We start from the raw sequence: 23587 nt of genomic DNA on the forward strand, positions 1-23587 counted from the left end.
TTAGGGTCCATACTCGCACATTCACTGCTAGTATGGATTTCCACAGTTTTGGCCGCAAGACACACACACGTATGCTTTTATAAGAAAGCTGTCTATGAATTTTATTTCTTTTAAATTTCTTACCGTTATTCTTTTTTAAAAATCGTCTATTTACTTTAAGTGGAAAAATCTAAGAGTAAATGATGAGTTATTTGTTTTGATATTTTTGTAAACGTGTTTACAGTTGTTATGTACAAAAACTTACTGTATTCATTTTTAGATTCTGTAAAAGGTTTCTTATCAGAATACATGTATTAAACATCAGTGGTTAATTTTAATTTTCATATTTATGAGTAATATTGAGAATTAACTTAAATGTTTATGAATATCATGAAAAAACTGTTTCCATTAATCGAAATTTTATAACTTGAAGTGATATTCAATTCAAAATCAAATTTTCGGTCTAAACTTTGGCAATTTTCATTAATATAGGTGCTTATTTTGGCTCCTAAATTATATAATTTTGCTGTCTGATACAGTTAACGCTCTGATTGGTCAACTTGGATATATTTCGTTTGAAATATTCTTTATATTCCATATGTTCAACAGGGGTCGCAAGCGTTTAAAGTAAATATGGCAGAAAGCATGGTTGCAGACGCTCCAAGTTCAGCAAGCTCAGATAGGTGTGAATATGGTATTTTTTAAGCGTTTGTGAAAAACAGTTTTACGTTAGATCGTTGTTTTTTCAATTTATTAAACTGTATGAAATTGGAGAAAGTATTTATTTAGTAAACATATGCGATCGATACTACCAGCAAAGGGTACTTTTATAATATAAATATATATGTAGGAAAATCTTTATTTTCACGTGATATAAAACTAGTAAGACTAGGTTGTTCGTGAATATTAGTATATTCTACAGGCTGTAGATACAAAGTAATATCATAACTTGTACATATTAAAATGAAAATAATAACATCCCTATATGATGGCTGTTACTTTATAAATAAAGAGCAAAAATAGAACATCCTTATGATGGATGTTAGTTTATAAATAGTAAAAATAGAACATCTCTATACGATAGATGTTAGTTTATAAATAAAGAGTAAAAATAGAACATCTCTATACGATGGATGTTAGTTTATAAATAAATATGATGATACTCATTGTCTACTGTTGAGTTCTGTATTGATCCATTTTTAAGTGTTTGTGGACTATTGTATACTATATTAATCTATAGTTTAATTTGTGTACTATCATATACTGTATTAACCCATTGTTAAGTGTTTGTTTACTATTATATACTGTATTAATATGTTAAGTGTTTGTCTGTACCGTCGTGTACTGTGTTGATACGCTGTTAAGTGTTTGTCTGTACCGTCGTGTACTGTGTTGATACGCCGTTAAGTGTTTGTCTGTACCGTCGTGTACTGTGTTGATCCGCCGTTAAGTGTTTGTCTGTACCGTCGTATACTGTGTTGATACGCTGTTAAGTGTTTGTCTGTACCGTCGTGTACTGTGTTGATACGCCGTTAAGTGTTTGTCTGTACCGTCGTGTACTGTGTTGATACGCCGTTAAGTGTTTGTCTGTACCGTCGTGTACTGTGTTGATCCGCCGTTAAGTGTTTGTCTGTACCGTCGTGTACTGTGTTGATCCGCCGTTAAGTGTTTGTCTGTACCGTCGTGTACTGTGTTGATCCGCCGTTAAGTGTTTGTCTGTACCGTCGTATACTGTGTTGATCCGCCGTTAAGTGTTTGTCTGTACCGTCGTATACTGTGTTGATACGCTGTTAAGTGTTTGTCTGTACCGTCGTATACTGTGTTGATACGCTGTTAAGTGTTTGTCTGTACCGTCGTATACTGTGTTGATACGCCGTTAAGTGTTTGTCTGTACCGTCGTGTACTGTGTTGATACGCCGTTAAGTGTTTGTACCGTCGTGTACTGTGTTGATCCGCCGTTAACTGTTTGTCTGTACCGTCGTGTACTGTGTTGATCCGCCGTTAACTGTTTGTCTGTACCGTCGTGTACTGTGTTGATCCGCCGTTAACTGTTTGTCTGTACCGTCGTGTACTGTGTTGATCCGCCGTTAAGTGTTTATCTGTACCGTCGTGTACTGTGTTGATACGCCGTTAAGTGTTTGTACCGTCGTGTACTGTGTTGATCCGCCGTTAAGTGTTTGTCTGTACCGTCGTGTACTGTGTTGATCCGCCGTTAACTGTTTGTCTGTACCGTCGTGTACTGTGTTGATCCGCCGTTAACTGTTTGTGTGTACCGTCGTGTACTTTGTTGATTCGCCGTTAAGTGTTTGTCTGTACCGTCGTATACTGTGTTGATCCGCCGTTAAGTGTTTGTCTGTACCGTCGCATACTGTGTTGATACGCTGTTAAGGTGAGTTTCTAGTTTATAGAGAGAGAAGGTTAGCTCCTAAGTTACATATATGTAAAATGACCAGTAGAATAGAAAGGTAGTTAGTGTGATAAATCCAAATAATGAATATTTGTTTAAAACTCATAAGCTGTAAGAACTGTTTAACCAACAGACAAGCAGTTTAGTGTAAAAATAGCTTGGTAAAGTACACTTTAAAACATACCATGTTATCAGCTGTGTACTTGATATTACTTAGCATGTTGTACCAGCTGTGTATTCAATATTACTTGTTCCAAAATGGTCAGAACACAGAATCAGACTTTTAGTGACTGTCTACAGAAATGTTTCCAGTTTTTAGGATGAGTTCTAAACTTTGACCTAATCAACTATGTGATGATCCAACTTTATAACGTCAAGTAGATGTATAAGTAACTTTCAGCCAAGATAGTTATTGTTACTCTGGCTGTACTGATATAAAAGGTTACGGTAAAACTGAGTATTTTATTAACATAAAAATCTATGTAATTGTCCTTCATGTAACAACAGTTCTAGGATTTATCACTCAGTAGTGGATTCGTTACACTTTTGTTCGTACTTGTAAAGTTTTAAAGTACATAATAAGAGTTGTTGATGTATAAATTCTTACGTGAATTGGAAATCGTCATATTTTTTACAAGTCAAAAGTGAATAATAGCAGTGTCGTTTTATGAACATAGTTTTAACAGGAAGAGAATACTTGATATTCATAAGTTAAACGTTCCTTCATGTACATGTAAGGATAATTGTTTTTTAAAACTAAAATAAGACAAACACGTGCAGTTAGTTACTCTCTACCACAGGACAGTTATTGGGCTCTGAATATAAACAAATCATAACAATTTGTGAACTCTGTGTTGAACAAGAAGAGCATAAACCCATCTATTACGAATATTTCATATCAAAGTAAAATATTTTAACACTGCCCTAATAAGTCATTGTCCATAAGATTTGTTTTTGATCAATGCCTGTTAGGTTTAGAATCAACACATGCTTTACTGTGAACTTGTAGCATGGTTTTATCTTTATTTCACTACAGTTGCAGATATTTCTTGAACAGCTAAACTATTGAGTGTATCTTTGTAACTACTGTTCAATAAAACAGTTTGAAACACAATTGGCAACTGTCGTTAACTAAACCTGTTTAATGCGCGCTTGGTCACTGTCGTTAACTAAGCCTGTTCAGTATGTTTTAGAGAACTGGCTATTTATAACAACTGCATCATTTTGAAAAACAACACTGTAATATGATGTCTTAACACTGTTCTGAAGCATGGATAAGTAGTGTATTAACAGTGCTGTGATAAACACTACTGTAAAATATCAACACTGTCATGAACAGACAATGTAGTAAGTACCGAGACACAGTACTGTAAAGACGAAACAGTGCTATGAAGATGTTAGGCCTTATGGAACATGAACAAACAATGTAGTAAGTACCGAGACAGTACTGTAAAGACGTAACAGTGCTATGAAGATGTTAGGCCTTATGGAACATGAACAATGTAGTAAGTACCGAGACACAGTACTGTAAAGACGAAACAGTGCTATGAAGATGTTAGGCCTTATGGAACATGAACAAACAATGTAGTAAGTACCGAGACAGTACTGTAAAGACGTAACAGTGCTATGAAGATGTTAGGCCTTATGGATCATGAACAGACAGTAACGTAAACATTGTTTGATGAACTTGGTGATTTCTTATTGTAGATACAATATGGAAAAGCAGCAGACACATTAAATTTAATAACAGGTATTGGAAATTGAATTGATATTAACATCTCATCAAAGTAAGCTACCTACTTAAATATAAAAAAATAACTTTGGTAATGAACATACATAGTTCAATATTTTTTATTATGATCTTACTTATAAAAATTAGAATACCAGTTGAGTGTTTACAGTATTTTCAAGTGAATTTTGTGATTTTGATATTAATAGTGGCAGCAGTGATGAAATGGGCTACGAAACAATTGGAAGACTTGATGATGAAGAACACATAAAGGATGGAACTCAGCTGCCCCATCCCTCTTCACCTCATGCCTTGTGCTCTTCTCACCGTACGAAACGAGAAAGAACTCGATCTTCTTCAAAGTGTGGTTCTTCCGGTGAGCCTGTACTTAGAACGAGACAAAGAATGATTTACACTGCTGGGAGGCCACCTTGGTACAACACACAGGGCCAGCTGGTGGAGCCGTTTGTTATTGGTAAGTGGGAGTGTTTTGGTGACTGAACTCTGATACTGTTTTACACTTAGTGTTTTAATGAACCATCTCGGACACATTAGTTTTATTGATATTGGAAGTGTTCCTTTATAAACAAACAAATACACGTGTGAGTCTCTTTGATTTGATTTTAATTGATTGTGAAATAATCTGTTTTTGGCAGGAATTTGTGGTGGTAGTGCCTCAGGGAAAACAACAGTAGCCAGAAAGATTATTGAAGCTCTGGATGTTCCATGGGTAACTCTTCTGAGCATGGATTCCTTTTACAAGGTGTGCTTTACATAGAGAATGTGTTTGTGATGTGGATACAGAAAGTGTTAGTAGGTGTGTTGTAAGTATAGAAAGTGTGCTGTAAGGAGAGACAGGGTTAGAAGGTGTGTTGTAAGTATAGAAGGTGTGCTGTGAGTAAAGACAGGGTTAGAAGGTGTGTTGTAAGTATAGAAGGTGTGCTGTGAGTAGAGACAGGGTTAGAAGGTGTGCTGTGAGTAGAGACAGGGTTAGAAGGTGTGTTGTAAGTATAGAAAGTGTGCTGTAAGTAGAGACAGGGTTAGAAGGTGTGCTGTGAGTAAAGACAGGGTTAGAAGGTGTGTTGTGAGTATAGAAGGTGTGCTGTGAGTATAGACAGGGTTAGAAGGTGTGTTGTAAGTATAGAAGGTGTGCTGTAAGTATAGAAGGTGTGCTGTGAGTAAAGACAGGGTTAGAAGGTGTGTTGTAAGTATAGAAGGTGTGCTGTAGTAGAGACAGAGGTTAGAAAGGTGTGTTGTAAAGTACAGAAAGGTGTGCTGTGAGTAGAGACAGAGGGTTAGAAAGGTGTGTTGTAAAAGTACAAGAGAAAGGTGTGCTGTGAAGTAGAACAAGGGTTAGAAGGTGTGTTGTAAAGTACAGAAGGTGTGCTGTAGTAGTAGAGACAAGGTTAGAAGGTGTGTTTGTAAGTACAGAAAAGGTGTGCTGTAGTAGAGAACAGAGTTAGAAGGTGTGTTGTAAAGTATAGAAAAGCGTGCTGTGTAAAGTAGAACAGGGTTAGAAGGTGTGTTGTAAGTATAGAAAGCGTGCTGTGAAGTAGAACAGGGTTAGAAGGTGTATTGTGAAGTATAGAAAGGTAATGCTGTGAAAGTAGAGACAGGAGTTAGAAAGGTGTGTTGTGAAGTATAGAAAGGTGTACTGTAAGTAGAGACAAGGGTTAGAAAGGTGTGTTGTAGAAGTATAGAAGGTGTGCTGTGAAGTAGAACAGGGTTAGAAGGTGTGTTGTGAAACATAGAAGGTGTACTGTAGTAGAACAGGGGTTAGAAAGGTGTGTTGAAAAAGTATAGAAGCGTACTGTAGTAGAGAACAGGGTTAGAAAAGTGTGTTGTAAAGTATAGAAAGTGCTGCTGTAGTAGAGACAGGGTTAGAAGGTGTGTTGTGAGTATAGAAGGCGTGCTGTGAGTAGAGACAGGGTTAGAAGGTGTATTGTGAGTATAGAAGGTGTGCTGTGAGTAGAGACAGGGTTAGAAGGTGTGTTGTGAGTATAGAAGGCATGCTGTGAGTAGAGACAGGGTTAGAAGGTGTGTTGTGAGTATAGAAGGTGTGCTGTGAGTAGAGACAGGGTTAGAAGGTGTGTTGTAAGTATAGAAGGTGTGCTGTAAGTTGAGACAGGGTTAGAAGGTGTGCTGCAAGTATAGAAGTTTAATATTTCCACAAAGTAATCTTTCAGTAGAAACATTCTTCAATGAAGTTATATTTAATGTTCAGTCAAACTGAAGAACTTAAGTTGTGAGATGTATGTTCTTACAAATTATATTGTTTTCTGTATTGTATTCACTGTGATGACAGAAGTTAGGCTAAACCTTCAGAGTAATGTTATGTTGCTTTACTTAACTAGTTATTTTCTATCTGGTTGCAGGTTCTGGATGAAGAACAGCACAAACTGGCACATGAAAATAAATACAATTTTGATCATCCAGATGCATTTGATTTCACACTCTTAATAGAAACATTAAGGAAACTCAAGGAAGGGAAGCGGGTTCAAGTGCCAATTTACAACTTTGTAACCCATGCCAGAGATAAACGAATGGTAAACCATAAGAGACTAAACTTAAAATGGTGATGACAAACTTATTAATTATAGTAGAGTAATAAAGATGTAAAACTGAGTAACTATAAGAACAGTAAAAGTTGTTCAAAATTAACCAAAATATACTATTGTTTTACATCAGTGACACTGATGATGGAATGGTCAATAAATTACTTAACTTTACTGATGACATCAAATTAATATACTTGTGTTTCTGTAAAACGGGTGTACAAGTTCCAGGCTTGTGCCCTTCTTCAGTTAGATTTCCTAATAAATGGATCAGTTTAATTATGTCAAATATAGAACTAGTATTGACTCGTATAGTCTAGTATTTGGTACTTGAGGAGCGATGTCAAATACAAAACTAGTATTGACTCATTACAGTCTAGTATTTAGTACGGAGGAGCGATGTCAAATACAAAACTAGTATTGACTTCATTACAGTCTAGTATTTAGTGCTTGAGGAGCGATGTCAAATACAGAACTAGTATTGACTTCGTACAGTCTAGTATTTAGTAGCTTAGAGCGATGTCAAATCTGAACTAGTATTGACTTCGTGCAGTCTAGTATTTGGTACGAGGAGCGATGTCAAATACAGAACTAGTATTGACTTCGTGCAGTCTAGTATTTGGTAACAAGAATGATGTAAAATACAGAACTAGTATTGACTCATTACAGTCTAGTATTGGTAAATTAATCTTTAATGAAGTTATTATAATAATTAGTTATTCAGTCAATACTGAATGATAAACAGAGAATTGTGTGTTAATGATAGTTCTGAAAAGTAATACAGAAGATAAATCATTGCAGGTTGAAATGGGACAGTCATGAATGTGACCTTAAAAAAACAACTGTTTAGACATTCCTAGTAAAAGTAACAAGTTAACTACAATATTGTTCTGACATGGTGTTCAGCTGCAACAATTGTTGATAATTGTGACCACACCAGTACTGGTTACTTTAAATGTAAACAGAACAGCATTGTTCAGCTACAACCATTGTTGATAACAGTGACTGCACAAGCACGGTTACTTCAAGCGTAAACAGAGCAGCATTGTTCAGCTACAGCCATTGTTGATAACGGTGACTGCACAAGCACCGGTTACTTCAAACGTAAACAGAGCAGCATTGTTCAGCTACAACCATTGTTGATAACGGTGACTGCACAAGCACCGGTTACTTCAAACGTAAACAGAGCAGCATTGTTCAGCTACAACCATTGTTGATAACGGTGACTGCACAAGCACCGGTTACTCTATATGTAAACAGAGCAGCATTGTTCAGCTACAACCATTTTCAATAATAATGAGAGTGCCAACACCTGTTTATATAAAATTTATATTAATAATAATTTTAATAAGCAGGATGTATGCAGTCTTGTGTTGTACAAAATATTTTTAATCTAGGGGATTAGGTTTAATAGTGTTGTTACTGGGTGAAATATGGGAACTGTGATAAATAGTTCTGGTTTATTACATCAAACATATTCACATTCAGAACTTAATATATAATTGAAATTCATCTTAAGGCAGGCGTCTTGGGATACAAGTCATGTGACTAAGAGTTAAGAAAGAATCATTTAAACTAAAGTTTCTTATCTTTTCAGAAAACCATGTATGGAGCTAATGTCATCATATTTGAGGGAATTCTTTGTTTCGCACACAAAGAATTACTTGATGTGAGTAGAAGGTGATTTAGAAAAATAAGAATGAAAACTCGTTGAAAGTATTGGAAGGTCATGAGTTAGTAATTACAAATATTAAATTAGGTACACAAAAAATTAAATAACACTGATAAGCCTTGAGCTACAGTGTATAGTAGTTTGTGTTGTAGTGTTTATTTCTACAGTTTTTAATTCATGAAGATAGTTTATATTACTAAGTTTTAAGATTGTAAAATAATATCTTGAAAATTGATGTTTTTATTAAGTCCTATTTTAAAACAAAAAAAAACCTAGTCACGAAAAATGGACTCTGCTGATGTTGCTTTAACTTTTGAAATATTATGTCCCAGAAGGTGCTGACTGGTTAAAAAAACAACAAAAAAACTCTAATATTTAAAATCTTTTGTCAGATTGAAAATCCATAAAATATGTAGAAATATACAGCTGTAAATAGCAATAATCATTTTAGAGGTTTAAGTGTTTCCAGAATCAGTATCGGTCACTTTGCTTTCTAATCATTCAGTGTGTCCAGAATCAGTATCGGTCACTTTGCTTTCTAATCATTCAGTGTGTCCAGAATCAGTATCGGTCACTTTGCTTTCTAATTGTTCAGTGTTTCCAGAATCAGTATCGGTCACCTTGCTTTCTAATCGTTCAGTGTTTCCAGAATCGACATAGGTCACCTTGTTTTTTTCTAACCTAACTCTATTTTGACCTCTCAAGCCACTTGTCCTTCTCATTATTCTTTATTTGTAAATCATTTGTTCATTACCATTTAAATATGATTTGTTTTATTCAAGTCATGAATCTGAAGGTGGCAGCGTCTACAAACACCACAGTCTCCTTACTTTCTATGTTTATGTTACTGATAAGATATTTTATAGATTTCACTGATGGGAAATTTTTCAATCAGAAGAAGCTTTTTTAGATTATATTACAGTCACATAGTTGGTGCCTCAATTCTCTTCTTCAGCTCTGATGTTTTCTTTCAAAATTTGGGTCAGGTTTTCACTACTTGGGTCTTAAAATTAGAACTGCAGAAAATTCTACATTCTTCATCTTTAGGATTGTAAAGATATCATTTAATTTGTTCAATTAAAGAGGATAGGACCAAGAATACATTCGGTGTTGTAAGTGTCACTAAACTGAAGCGTGAAATATCTACGGTGTTGTAGATGTCACTAAACTGAACCATGTTTTTAAGCTTGTATTACGTGTTAGAAGGTCACGTTTATTATTTAAGTTGGAATAGAAAGTCTTCAAAATGCTTCCTTTGTTTTCTATTCTTAGATGTCTATAAAAATAAGATAATTCAAATTTATAAAATTTAGTGTTAATTTTCAGTTGATAAGACCACTTTCTAAGTATAATCCACTAAACCTTGTACTTTTACAGGTTTTCCTCTCGATAAAATACATTCTTTTAAACAAAACAAGTTCTCAGTGATAAGTTTTTCTTACAACAATGACTAAGATGACTTTTTAGTAAACTCATGTCAGCGTAGATTGTAATACAGTAAACTCATGTCAGCATAGATTGTAATACAGTAAAAAATAGTGTTTCATAGTTCAAAATGTATTTGGTGGGCTACAGATTATGGATATGAAGGTGTTCATTGACACGGACTTCGGATATTCGGCTGGTCGGAGGTTGAAAGCGTGATATCATGGATGCGTGGACGAGACCTCGAGGGGGTCCTTAAACAGTATAATAGATTTGTAAAGCCTGCTTTTGACCATTATATTGCTCCAACAATGGTTCATGCTGATTTAATTGTTCCAAGAGGTAAGTTGTCTAACTATAATTGACAGATCTGTTGATTACAGTAGTCTCAACCTTGTGTCTGACTAGAATTGTCAGATCTGTTGATTACAATAATCTCAACCTTGTGTCTGACTAGAATTGACAGATCTGTTGATTACAATGACCTCAACCATATGTCTGACTATATAATCTGTAGATGTAACTGTGCTGTATGGTATAATTGGTTAGTTTAAATTTAACAGATCATTTGTATCTTTTGTTATTGATCTTTGTTGATAAAGTTAGGTATGTTTGAATGTTGTGTTTTTATTTCAAGCAATAAAAACTTGGTCTGTGTTTCTAGTGAAGAGTTGTTCATTCTATGAAAAGAGTTAACTAAAGAAATGTAACATTTTAAATAATGACCAGTGACATTACAGAAACGACCAAATATCTGTATGGTTGGGTTTATTTTGTCTGTATTGAACACAGGAGGAGAGAATCAGATAGCTATCAACTTGATTGTTCAACATGTACATACCCAGCTGCAGCTGGTAAGTCAAGATTTGGTTGGTTATCATTTCTAGATGTTATGACAATTGGGAAGTTAAAACTGAGATGCAGCTTACCATGGGAAACTTGGTGGTATTTAAATACAGTTTACTACAGAACTATGGTTGGGACTGAAAACAGTGATATGGTTGAATTAGTGTAGATGATTCTGCATTTTGTAACAGCTGTTTTCATGTTATGTGCTAATGGTTATTATAAACTTGCATAGTGAAATCTTTTCTTTGAGTTCAATATCTTTATCTGGACATACTATAACGGATGTGCTGTGCCAGGTTTGGATATCCTGTTACCTGTGCTTCACTGGTTTTCTTCTGCCCAAGTTTATAAACTATAAAAATTAATGGTGTGGACATGAAAAAATATAAACAGTTTTGTATTTGTTATTTATGATATAAAAATATTTTGTTAAAGCAACATTTATTATCTTATTTTAATCAGAGGTCATAGAAACATTAATTGTTAGTAAATATTAAGAATAACCATGTCTTCCTTTTCTCTCTCCTGATGACTGGTTCCAGAGAGGACTGAAACTGAGGTAGGTGTTATTTATGGACTTTACAAAAAATATATAGAAAGTTGTGTGTTAGTTTTCTTTACAACACATAGTGAAAGATTCACATATGCAGATCAAAAACTGAGTTTTGTTAAATAAAAATTAAAGTAGGTATTTAACTGTTATTACTGTTAGCATTTGTCTACATAAAATCTACAAATCCTTGTCAAAAAGTATATTTTGATAGACTCTTAATCTTGTGCTATGATTAATGGACTGATGATTGTTTTCATTTAGGTCTAAACTTGTCCAGTCACATGCGGGCAACCTTTACCCACCACCCTCAAAATCATGCCCTCTACACCTCAAATCTTAGGGATGCATACATTCATCAGGAACAAAAAGCGTCACGAGATGAATTTATTTTCTATTCTAAGCGTCTAATGAGGTTGTTGATAGAGTATGCCCTGTCCCTTCTTCCGTACAAGGTAATAACTATTGTTTTTTTTCAAAACATATAAACAGAACTTTACAGTATATTTGTTAGAAGTAAAGGAAAGAAGTTATTGTGTTTACAAATTTACTGAGAAGTGTTTGATTCTGTCAGCTGATATTTATAGCCAGGATTAGAGTAATAAACTACAATTGAACATACTTTTGTTTTCAGGATGTGATTGTAGAAACTCCTCAAGGTTTAACTTACCAAGGTAAAAGATGTACTACGATCAAGGTGAGATTCTATATGAAAATCATTATTGACAATGTAAAAACATGCTGACGATGATGTTTGACTGTACTACCGAATAACAAAGTAACATGCTGATGATGCTGTTTGACTGTACTGCCGAATAACAAAGTAACATGCTGATAATGATGTTTGACTGTACTACCGAATAACAAAGTAACATGCTGATAATGATGTTTGACTGTACTACCGAATAACAAAGTAACATGCTGATGATGCTGTTTGACTGTACTGCCGAATAACAAAGTAACATGCTGATAATGATGTTTGACTGTACTACCGAATAACAAAGTAACATGCTGATGATGCTCTTTGACTGTACTGCCGAATAACAAAGTAACATGCTGATAATGATGTTTGACTGTACTACCGAATAACAAAGTAACATGCTGATGATGCTGTTTGACTGTACTGCCGAATAACAAAGTAACATGCTGATAATGATGTTTGACTGTACTACCGAATAACAAAGTAACATGCTGATGATGCTGTTTGACTGTACTGCCGAATAACAAAGTAACATGCTGATAATGATGTTTGACTGTACTACCGAATAACAAAGTAACATGCTGACGATACTGTTTGACTGTACTACCGAATAACAAAGTAACATGCTGATAATGATGTTTGACTGTACTACCGAATAACAAAGTAACATGCTGACGATACTGTTTGACTGTACTACCGAATAACAAAGTAACATGCTGATAATGATGTTTGACTGTACTGCCGAATAACAAAGTAACATGCTGACGATGATATTTGACTGTACTGCCGAATAACAAAGTAACATGCTGATAATGATGTTTGACTGTACTACCGAATAACAAAGTAACATGCTGACGATACTGTTTGACTGTACTACCGAATAACAAAGTAACATGCTGATAATGATGTTTGACTGTACTACCGAATAACAAAGTAACATGCTGACGATACTGTTTGACTGTACTACCGAATAACAAAGTAACATGCTGATAATGATGTTTGACTGTACTGCCGAATAACAAAGTAACATGCTGACGATGATGTTTGACTGTACTGCCGAATAACAAAGTAGCATGCTGATGATGATGTTTGACTGTACTGCCGAATAACAAAGTAGCATGCTGATGATGATGTTTGACTGTACTGCCGAATAACAAAGTAACATGCTGATAATGATGTTTGACTGTACTACCGAATAACAAAGTAACATGCTGATGATGCTGTTTGACTGTACTACCGAATAACAAAGTAACATGCTGATGATGCTGTTTGACTGTACTACCGAATAACAAAGTAACATGCTGATGATGCTGTTTGACTGTACTGCCGAATAACAAAGTAACATGCTGATAATGATGTTTGACTGTACTGCCGAATAACAAAGTAACATGCTGATGATGCTGTTTGACTGTACTGCCGAATAACAAAGTAGCATGCTGATAATGATGTTTGACTGTACTGCCGAATAACAAAGTAGCATGCTGATGATGATGTTTGACTGTACTGCCGAATAACAAAGTAACATGCTGACAATGATGTTTGACTGTACCACCAAATAACAAAGTAACATGCTGATGATGATGTTTCACTGTACTACCGAATAACAAAGTAACATGCTGATGATGCTGTTTGACTGTACTACCGAATAACAAAGTAACATGCTGATGATGCTGTTTGACTGTACTACCGAATAACAAAGTAACATGCTGATGATGCTGTTTGACTGTACTACCGAATAACAAAGTAACATGCTGATGATGCTGTTTGACTGTACTACCGAATAACAAAGTAACATGCTGATGATGCTGTTTGACTGTACTGCCGAATAACAAAGTAACATGCTGATAATGATGTTTGACTGTACTGCCGAATAACAAAGTAACATGCTGATGATGCTGTTTGACTGTACTGCCGAATAACAAAGTAGCATGCTGATAATGATGTTTGACTGTACTGCCGAATAACAAAGTAACATGCTGATGATGATGTTTGACTGTACTGCCGAATAACAAAGTAACATGCTGATAATGATGTTTGACTGTACTACCGAATAACAAAGTAACATGCTGATGATGCTGTTTGACTGTACTACCGAATAACAAAGTAACATGCTGATGATGCTGTTTGACTGTACTACCGAATAACAAAGTAACATGCTGATGATGCTGTTTGACTGTACTGCCGAATAACAAAGTAACATGCTGATAATGATGTTTGACTGTACTGCCGAATAACAAAGTAACATGCTGATGATGCTGTTTGACTGTACTGCCGAATAACAAAGTAGCATGCTGATAATGATGTTTGACTGTACTGCCGAATAACAAAGTAGCATGCTGATGATGATGTTTGACTGTACTGCCGAATAACAAAGTAACATGCTGACAATGATGTTTGACTGTACCAGCAAATAACAAAGTAACATGCTGATGATGATGTTTCACTGTACTACCGAATAACAAAGTAACATGCTGACGATGATGTTTCACTGTACTGCCGAATAACAAAGTAACATGCTGACGATGCTGTTTGACTGTACTGCCGAATAACAAAGTAACATGCTGATGATGATGTTTGACTGTACTGCCGAATAACAAAGTAACATGCTGACAATGATGTTTGACTGTACTGCCGAATAACAAAGTAGCATGCTGATAATGATGTTTGACTGTACTGCCGAATAACAACTTTTCTTATTACTGATAAGTTCACGAGTTACTTTAGGTAATTTGTAATCCTTCAACCTAATCTTTCTAACTTTTGTATTTTAATTAAATCGCTTTTTCTGTTTTCCCTATGACCTTATAATAACATTGTTGTAGCTATTGAAACAGAAGATATATCTAACTAGATCTGTGGAGCATCCATCATGCGAGCAGGAGAGACGATGGAACAAGCTTTGTGTGATGTTTTGAAGGATGTCCGACTGGGAAAAATTTTAATCCAGACCAACCTTGATACTGGAGAACCAGAGGTTGGTATGATTGTAATCTACAAGTGCATGTTATGGTGTAGTTTCTATTTACAAAATAGTTTTAATGATGTTTATTCATTTTGGTTGTTGACCCATCATTCTGTATTCAGTCCTGTGCTTGGCCAACTTAGAAAAGGTGCTCACACCATAACCACTGTTGTTGTTGTAACAGTATTGTTTCAACCACTACTGTGTTTGTTGTGTTCCAACTTGTGTTGAATGAAGTGCATCAGTAGACGTGACAGGCGGGTTGTGCGAATGAAGATTTGGCATGATCAGAAGAGGGTGGTAAAGTATTATGTATCTTATTTTCTGAAACAGTGGTGTGAAGGACTTCATCTGTAAAGTAGATTATGAAATTGTTTATAAATGGCTTTGTGATAAGAGTGAGTGTAAAAAGAACACATTTCTCAAGAAGTCAGCAACAATAACATGCAATCAAATGTTTCAGGTAGTTCCAACTTAGCTGCTGCTAGTTTTGATATTTCGAATATTATTTATTGCTCAACATGGAACACCAGTTAGTGACGGGGAGTATATTAAAGAATCATGGTTAGAATGTGTTCCTCTCCTTTTGACAGTTTCCCAGAAGAAAAAAAAACATATTCAGTGCATTAAGGAATTGCCAACGAGTGGAAACACAGTAAAAAATAGAATATTAAAGATGGAAACAAACATAACAGAACAGCTAACAAAAGATAGTGGTATTTGGTTTATGTAAATTCCTTTCCATTTGTTTTGTTAAATCATCAGCAAGGCTAGCCATTACTGCTTGATTTTATAGGGGTGATGAAATCTCTGAAGAATTGGTTAAGTTGGTAACGTTACCTGAACATACCACAGGGGCTGAAATATGTAAGATGGTGGTAGATGAATTAGCCAATTGAGAGGTTGACTTTTCAAAAATAGTTTCTGTGACAACTGATGGTGCATTCAGTATCATTGGCAAAGAAGCAGGTTTTAATACATATATTTGCAAAATATGTTGGACATCCAGTGGTGGTCTTTCATTGTATTATCACATTGAGGAGACTTTGTGTGTAAAGTTGTCCTTAAGGAACTTGAAGAAAATGACAGACGTTGTAACCAAGGTAGTTCATCTTATTTCTGCACATGATTTGAAAAAAAAACAATTTTAGAATTTACTGAGAGACGAATTCATTGTGCACAGGACTACTTATGTGCGACAATGTATGTTGGTTTAAGTAGTGGTTTTGTCCTTAAACAATTTGTTGTGTTTGGATGAAATTTGTCTGTTTCTGCCAAATGAAACATTGCTTTGTTTAGAATTATCTCATGTTGTATGGGTTTGTTGATTGATGTTTTTTACAGATTTTGCCTCGCATTTAAATGACTTGAACACCAAATTGCAGGGATCTGGCAAAACACTTGATGTTATGTTTGATAACATGAAAGCTTTTGAATCGTGATATTTACAATGGCACTTTTAAATATTTCCTAAACCTAAAAAAAAACATGATAGATCTTGAAATTCATGAGAAAATATACAATCTGGGCTTGAAAATTCAAGTTTCAAGCATCATTAGTTCAACTTTTGAACAATTTTCTCTAAGATTTAATAAATTTGGTTATGTGAAGAAACTGTAAAATCCATAAAGTATGCAGACAGTGTAACATTAAAAAACTGAATGTGGAAATGTTGCAGTGGATTGACTTGGATAATTTTAAAATGCAACTGATTGATTTACAAAGCAGCTCAATTTGGAGGCAAACATTTGTTGGCTTAAGAGCGGAACTAGAAAATATTAAAAGAGATTGCTCAGTGACTGGAATAGCACAGAAAATGATGTTCAGAAACTCTGGAATTGTAATCCTGAAACTTTAGACTGTCTGTAAAATGTCACAATGTCAGTATTAACAGTATTTTTTATCAACATATTTATGTGAGTTGTAATATTACTTTCAGTGATGAACTTTGTAAAATATAATCATAGGAATAGACTTGCTGATGAAACTAATACTGCATGCATTGCTCCCAAAACAACCAAACACTGGCCTAATATAAAACATCTGGTATTATTGGTGCAGAAGCAAACGTTTCACTAAGAGTAAAATATGCTTATTTTCCTTTCCTTGTTTTTTTTAAATTTTTTTATGTTACATAACATCAACCAAACTTTCATTTCACAAAATGCATTCTGTTAGCAGTAAAACAGAATAAATGTTAATAACCAAGATGACTCCTTCTTTTTCCTTAAAAAAGTCCATAATTATTGTTACTAATTAATTAATTATATTTCTTGTGAATTACTACAGTTATTAATAACACAACTTCTAAAGCTGTTTTTTTTTAATATAATTCAGAATAATAATAAATTATAACCTGCTGGTAAAAAATTACCATGGAAATGCAAGAGAAATTGTTAGCTTAATATCCCTAATTTGGGCACACACACTCAAAAAGATTCACCATCCCTGAGCTAAGTGAAGCTTGTTGTCTAGTCATTAAAAACCTTATACCAAAATCACATTTATTCTAGACAATAAAATTACTTTCACGTGTTTTTATAGCTTGCATATCATTTGATATTAATCCTAAAACAACAATGTGAAAGGTAAATATTCAGTCAAAGATGAACAGAGTTGGAAATATTTGTAGATATACATTAACATGTTGAGTTCTACGTGCTGTGAGTTGAAATGTCAATGTAACGCGAGTAATTCGTGTTGTGAGTTGAAGTGTCAATGTAGCATATGTTGAGTTGTGACAGTTTGATTTTTCCTACAGCTCTACTACTTACATTTGAGTTGTGACAGAGTTTGATTTTTCCTACAGCTCCACTACTTACGTTTGAGTTGTGACAGAGTTTGATTTTTCCTACAGCTCTACTACTTACGTTTGAGTTGTGACAGTTTGATTTTTCCGACAGCTCTACTACTTACGTTTGATTTTTTCCGACAGCTTTACTACTTACGTTTGCCCAAGGACATAAAGGACTACCAAATTATTTTAATGGACGCTACAGTTGCCAGTGGTGCTGCTGCGATGATGGCCATTCGTGTGTTGCTTGACCATGACGTTCCAGAAAATAACATTCTCTTTTGTTCGTTGTTAGCTGCAGAATCAGGTAATGTGGTTGGTTATGAACAGGTGGGATTATACATTTCTATTTAGTTAAGTTTTTTAAATACTTTTAATATTATTATGGTTTTATTTTTATTTCTCAAGTTATTATTGCCCTCTTTACCAATTGTCTGGCAAGTGCTAGAAGTGAAAAAACATTTCTTTCATAGTAATAAGAATAATAATTTTACAAATGAAAATGTTTTAAGAAAATAACGTGCAATCATTGTTTGTGTTTTCAAGGTGTTCACACCATTGCCTATGCATTTCCAAAAGTTCATATTGTAACAACAGCAGTCGACCCAGAAGTGAATGAGAAATTTTATATCCTTCCAGGGATTGGTGAGCAACTAGAAACATTTGGTGTATTTTTTAAAAAGGAAAATTATTTCTTATCATTTGTTATTTTAATTATAAATGTTCTTTCTAATATCATTCATGTTTTGTGGATTCGTAGATTATGTCACGAGTGAAACGACAGAATTCTCAAGCCACCTTGCTGAGGACTGTGATAAGTTTGAGCCATATTAACATGAAATAGTCATTAGTCTATCTAAAACAATATTTAGATATATCAAGGTTTATTTGTTCTATTTGTATCTATGTCTGTGATTATAGGTCTAGACACTAGCTAACTGCACCCGTTATTTCTTCTGTTTTCAGGAAACTTTGGTGATCGATATTTTGGAACCGAAGCTTCATAACGAAATTATCAACTGTTCTGATGTCTTTCATCTGGAGAGAAGACAGCTAGTCATACAGATAATCTACAATGGAATGTGTTGTTTAAAAATCTACTATCTGGAGTAGTTTGTTTTTATATTGAGGCACGTAATCTATGTACAAGAAAGTATGTTACACAGGTTGCATGCGTGTTAACACAGTATTACTATCAATATTCAAGAATAGAATTAGTTTCATGTGATACATTTTAAAGATCTGAAATCTTTTAATCCACGATAATTATCACATATATAAATATTTTTCTTTGCTTGCCATATGTTTCCACATAAGGTTTAAGATTAGTAAAATGTTAATGGAATGGTTCAGATTTACCAAGACGTAATGTGCTTGAACAACAGTTTGGTAAGTTTATAAGATATGTAGGAGGATTTATGTTCTTAACTGGTGATAGGTAGTGCCTTTGCATCGTTCACCGAAGAACTCGAAAGTTATGAGTACTTTAAGGTACTGACAGCCTGGGCTTGTTCTATAACTGTAAGTTTACTACTGACACTTAAAGCTACAGACTTGGCTTGTTTTATAACTGTAGTTTTCCTAATTTCAGAAGCTCATGGAATTTGCAAGATTTAGACTCGTCTTTGTCATAATTTAAACTATCAGCTGTACTTTTGTTTATTTTACATAATTTTGGTTTCACATCCTCAGTGAACAAACTGGTGCTTTAAGGCATTTACAAGGTGACTTCGCTGTTATTAGACAAATATTCCATGAAGTGTTTGTGAACATAGTTTTCATGTTTTAAAAGGTAGAAAACTTGCTTTATTACAGTAGTTCCAAATGATTTATACTATTGAATATATTCCTACCTTCCATTACTGAACTTGTTTCATACACAGTTCCTGTATTTTTAAATCCATTATACATGTTTGAAACAACAAAGAAAAGTCTTGCACTTTATATTTTTATGAAAACCTTTTGAAGGATGTTTATAACAAATCTGGATAGAAAATCTAATTTTGTTAATTTTATGGTACTGCAAGGTGGCCCTAATGAAATATTAACTGCCCTTTACCACATTATGCTACAATGATTGTATCTAAACTGTTCTCACTGTGATACACTACAGCAGTCACATGGCTTCAATTAAAACTTACTGTCCTGTTTCAACTGTTTTCACAATGTTACACCACAACAGACATGTGGCTTTACTAACAGAAACTTTCAGTTATAACTATATACTAAAAATTGGGCTCTTTATATCAAGAATTAACTTATGGTTCTTAGCCCACTATAATTCATAACTCTCGTCAGAAACACGGAAATAGATTCATTCTCTGACAAAATGGGAATTGTTATAGGGTTAACAAAATTAGGTGTTATTTTTACATAAAATAATGAAGTGATTATCTTCACTCCTATTTTATATTTGGTTCCATATTGTTTACCGTCCATTTTGGAGAAGAAGATAAAAAATTTCTACAATGCTGAAAGTGTTATTTAAACTCATATGTAAACAAGGCAAATAATAAACGATTTAGGTTTAGGAAACTATTTGAAATGCAGTATTATTTATGAATCTGTAACATTTATGAATAAACAGAAAACTAAAATTGTTCTTATTTTAAACGTTCCTCCCTTTGGTCAGTTGGATATTTTTAAAGTAACCTATTCAGTAACAGTGTGTTTTCTGCATCTATAATAAAACAGTCACCACTAACTTTCAGTTAACAGTTGACGTCAGATTATTCGACAGAGCAAAGGTTCTCTTCAAAACCACGTGAAAAGTGTTAGTTTTGCTAACTCATTAAAACAATGGGTACATCTGCAACAAACAAGCTTTCAGAACCTAACTTTCCTAACAGCTCAAGGATGGTTCAAATAAATTTGTACTATAATAGTTTCTTCAGATTTTAAAGAACCAAGGAACACTAGACCTATCTTTAACTTAAGACTTCAATGTTATATTACCTTCTGAGACACAAATCATAACTTTCCTCTGTTGTATACTGGGAATATAAACAGTATTCCTTCTCAGGCTCATTTAGCTACTTTATATTAAAATAAAAATGCTGTTATTTGGTGTAATGAAATATAAATTGTATCAGCTGTTTGAATAACACAGTGACAAAGTCCATGAGGACGAGAAACCCACTTGAAGTAAAAATGTGTCTTAAGACTGCTGATACAAGAACAATGTTTTGACCTTGGTAGGTCATCTTCAGGTTAACAAAGAGTGTATTCAACAGTCTTGGATTATTTCCTGAAGAAACACTACTAGACTTCAGCACATGATCTGTTATAATGACAACTGTGTCATTTTAGTTTTCTTCTATGAACTTAGGTGATTCTGTTTTAAGAGTGGAGTCCTTAGGTTATATATTATGCAGTAATACATCCTAGTCTACACGTCTAGGATTCATACGTCCTCATACATGAACAATTCAAATGGCCTATGTTTACAAGATAACACAAGGTCCATAACTATATGTGTAAATCAAATTAGACTTATGTTTTGTGTTTCAAAGATGTCCTGGATCATGTAACAGATGTAGGTTTGTCTTTCAAAGATGTCCTGGATCATGTAACAGATGTAGGATACATTTCCACTGAATTAGCTACATATTTAGTTTCAACGATGTCCTGGATCATGTAACAGATGTGGGTTTGTCTTTCAAAGATGTCTTGGATCATGTAACAGATGTGGGTTTGTCTTTCAAAGATGTCCTGGATCATGTAACAGATGTGGGTTTGTCTTTCAAAGATGTCCTGGATCATATAACAGATGTAGGATATATTTCCACTGAATTAGCTACATATTTAGTTTCAATGATGTCCTGGATCATGTAACAGATGTAGGTTTGTCTTTCAAAGATGTCCTGGATCATGTAACAGATGTGGTTTGTCTTCCAAAGATGTCCTGGATCATGTAACAGATGTAGGATACATTTCCAATGAATTAGCTACATATTTAGTTTCAACAATGTCCTGGATCATGTAATAGATGTAGGTTTGTCTTTCAAAGATGTCCTGGATCATGTAATAGATGTGGGTTTGTCTTTCAAAGATGTCCTGGATCATGTAACAGATGTAGGATAAATGTTCACTGAATTAGCTACATATTTAGTTTCAAAAATGTCCTGGGTCATGTAACAGATGTAGGATACATTTTAACTGAATTAGCTACATATTCAGTTTCAAAGATGTCCTGGATCATGTAACAGATGTAGGTTTGTCTTTCAAAGATGTCCTGGATCATATAACAGATGTAGGATACATTTTCACTGAATTAGCTACATATTTACTTTCAAAGATGTCCTGGATCATGTACAGATGTAGGATATATTTTAACTGAATTAGCTACATATTTAGTTTCAAAAATGTCCTGGATCATGTAACAGATGTAGGATAAATGTTCACTGAATTAGCTACATATCTATTTTCAAAGATGTCCTGGATCATGTACAGATGTAGGATATATTTTAACTGAATTAGCTACATATTTAGTTTCAAAGATGTCCTGGATCATGTAACAGATGTAGGATACATTTTCACTGAATTGGCTACATATTTAGTTTCAAAGATGTCCTGGATCATGTAACAGATGTAGGATACATTTTCACTGAATTGGCTACATATTTAGTTTCAAAGATGTCCTGGATCATGTAAAAGATGTAGGATACATTTTCACTGAATTGGCTACATATTTAGTTTCAAAGATGTCCTTGATCATGTAAAAGATGTAGGTTTGTCTTTCAAAGATGTCCTGGATCATGTAAAAGATGTAGGTTTGTCTTTCAAAGATGTCCTGGATCATGTAACAGATGAAGGTTTGTCTTTCAAAGATGTCCTGGATCATGTAACAGATGTAGGATACATTTTCACTGAATTAGCTACATATTTAGTTTCAAAGATGCCCTGAATCATGTACAGATGCAGGATACATTTTCACTGAATTAAGCTACATATTTAGTTTCAAATATGTTAATTTTTAATGTCTTTCTGTAATAGAGTATTTAACAATCCACCAACTTCCAATGTTTAATACAGTATTTTAATGTGTTCCTGTAATACACTATTTAACAATTCACTAACTTCCAGTCTTTAATACAGTACTTAACAATTCATTAACGTCTTCCTGTAATATAGTATTTAACAATTCACTAACTTCCAGTGTTTAATAAACTATTTTAATGTCTTCCTGTAATACACTATTTAACAATTCACTAACTTCCAGTGTTCAATACAGTATTTTAATGTCTTCCTGTAATACAGTATTTAACAATTCACTAACTTCCAATGTTTAATACAGTATTTTAATGTCTTTCTGTGTTACAGTACTTAACAATTCACTAACTTCCAGTCTTTAATACAGTACTTAATAGTTCATTAACGTCTTCCTGTAATATAGTATTTAACAATTCACTAACTTCCAGTGTTTAATAAACTATTTTAATGTCTTCCTGTAATACAGTATTTAACAATTCACTAACTTACCGGGTTTAATACAGTATTTTAATGTCTTCCTGTAATACAGTATTCAACAATTCACTAACTTCCAGTGTTTAATACAGTATTTTAATGTCTTCCTGTAATACAGTATTTAACAATTCACTAACTTCCAGTGTTTAATACAGAACATTAATGTCTTCCTATAATAGAGTATTTAACAATTCACTAACTTCCAGTTTTAATACAGAACTTTAATGTCTTTCTGTGATACAGTATTTAACAATTCACTAACTTCCACTGTTTAATACAGTATTTTAATGTCTTCCTCTAATACAGTATTTAACAATTCACTAACTTCCACTGTTTAATACAGTATTTAATGTCTTCCTGTAATACAGTATTTTAATGTCTTCCTGTAATACAGTATTTTGCAATTCACCAACTTCCAGTGTTTAATACAGTATTTTAATATCTTCCTGTAATACAGAAGTTAACAATTCACTAACTTCCACTGTTTAATACAGTATTT

At 34.0% G+C, this 23587-nt stretch overlaps 1 protein-coding gene and 1 pseudogene across 2 annotated transcripts in view; one reads left to right on the plus strand and one right to left on the minus strand.

Moving 5' to 3' along the window:
* The first annotated feature begins 584 nt into the window (after window positions 1-584).
* Window positions 585-20157, plus strand: LOC143242003 (uridine-cytidine kinase-like 1; annotated as a pseudogene). The gene is made up of 14 exons (XR_013022382.1): window positions 585-662; window positions 4325-4590; window positions 4772-4878; window positions 6491-6661; window positions 8268-8339; window positions 9918-10109; window positions 10560-10621; window positions 11159-11175; window positions 11431-11621; window positions 11801-11863; window positions 14718-14840; window positions 17764-17929; window positions 18169-18267; window positions 18589-20157. The product of XR_013022382.1 is annotated as a uridine-cytidine kinase-like 1 (transcript).
* Window positions 19545-23587, minus strand: part of LOC143241738 (rho-associated protein kinase 2-like) — a 76361-nt gene continuing 72318 nt past the window's right edge. Inside the window, exon 34 of the mRNA XM_076484963.1 lies at window positions 19545-22456. Within this exon, the coding sequence (XP_076341078.1) occupies window positions 22420-22456 (37 nt within the window). The 3' untranslated portion in view covers window positions 19545-22419. The remainder of the gene's footprint in view (window positions 22457-23587) is intronic.

The sequence above is a fragment of the Tachypleus tridentatus genome, unplaced genomic scaffold (assembly GCF_004210375.1).
Source record: "Tachypleus tridentatus isolate NWPU-2018 unplaced genomic scaffold, ASM421037v1 Hic_cluster_1, whole genome shotgun sequence".
NCBI classification, from domain to species: domain Eukaryota; kingdom Metazoa; phylum Arthropoda; class Merostomata; order Xiphosura; family Limulidae; genus Tachypleus; species Tachypleus tridentatus.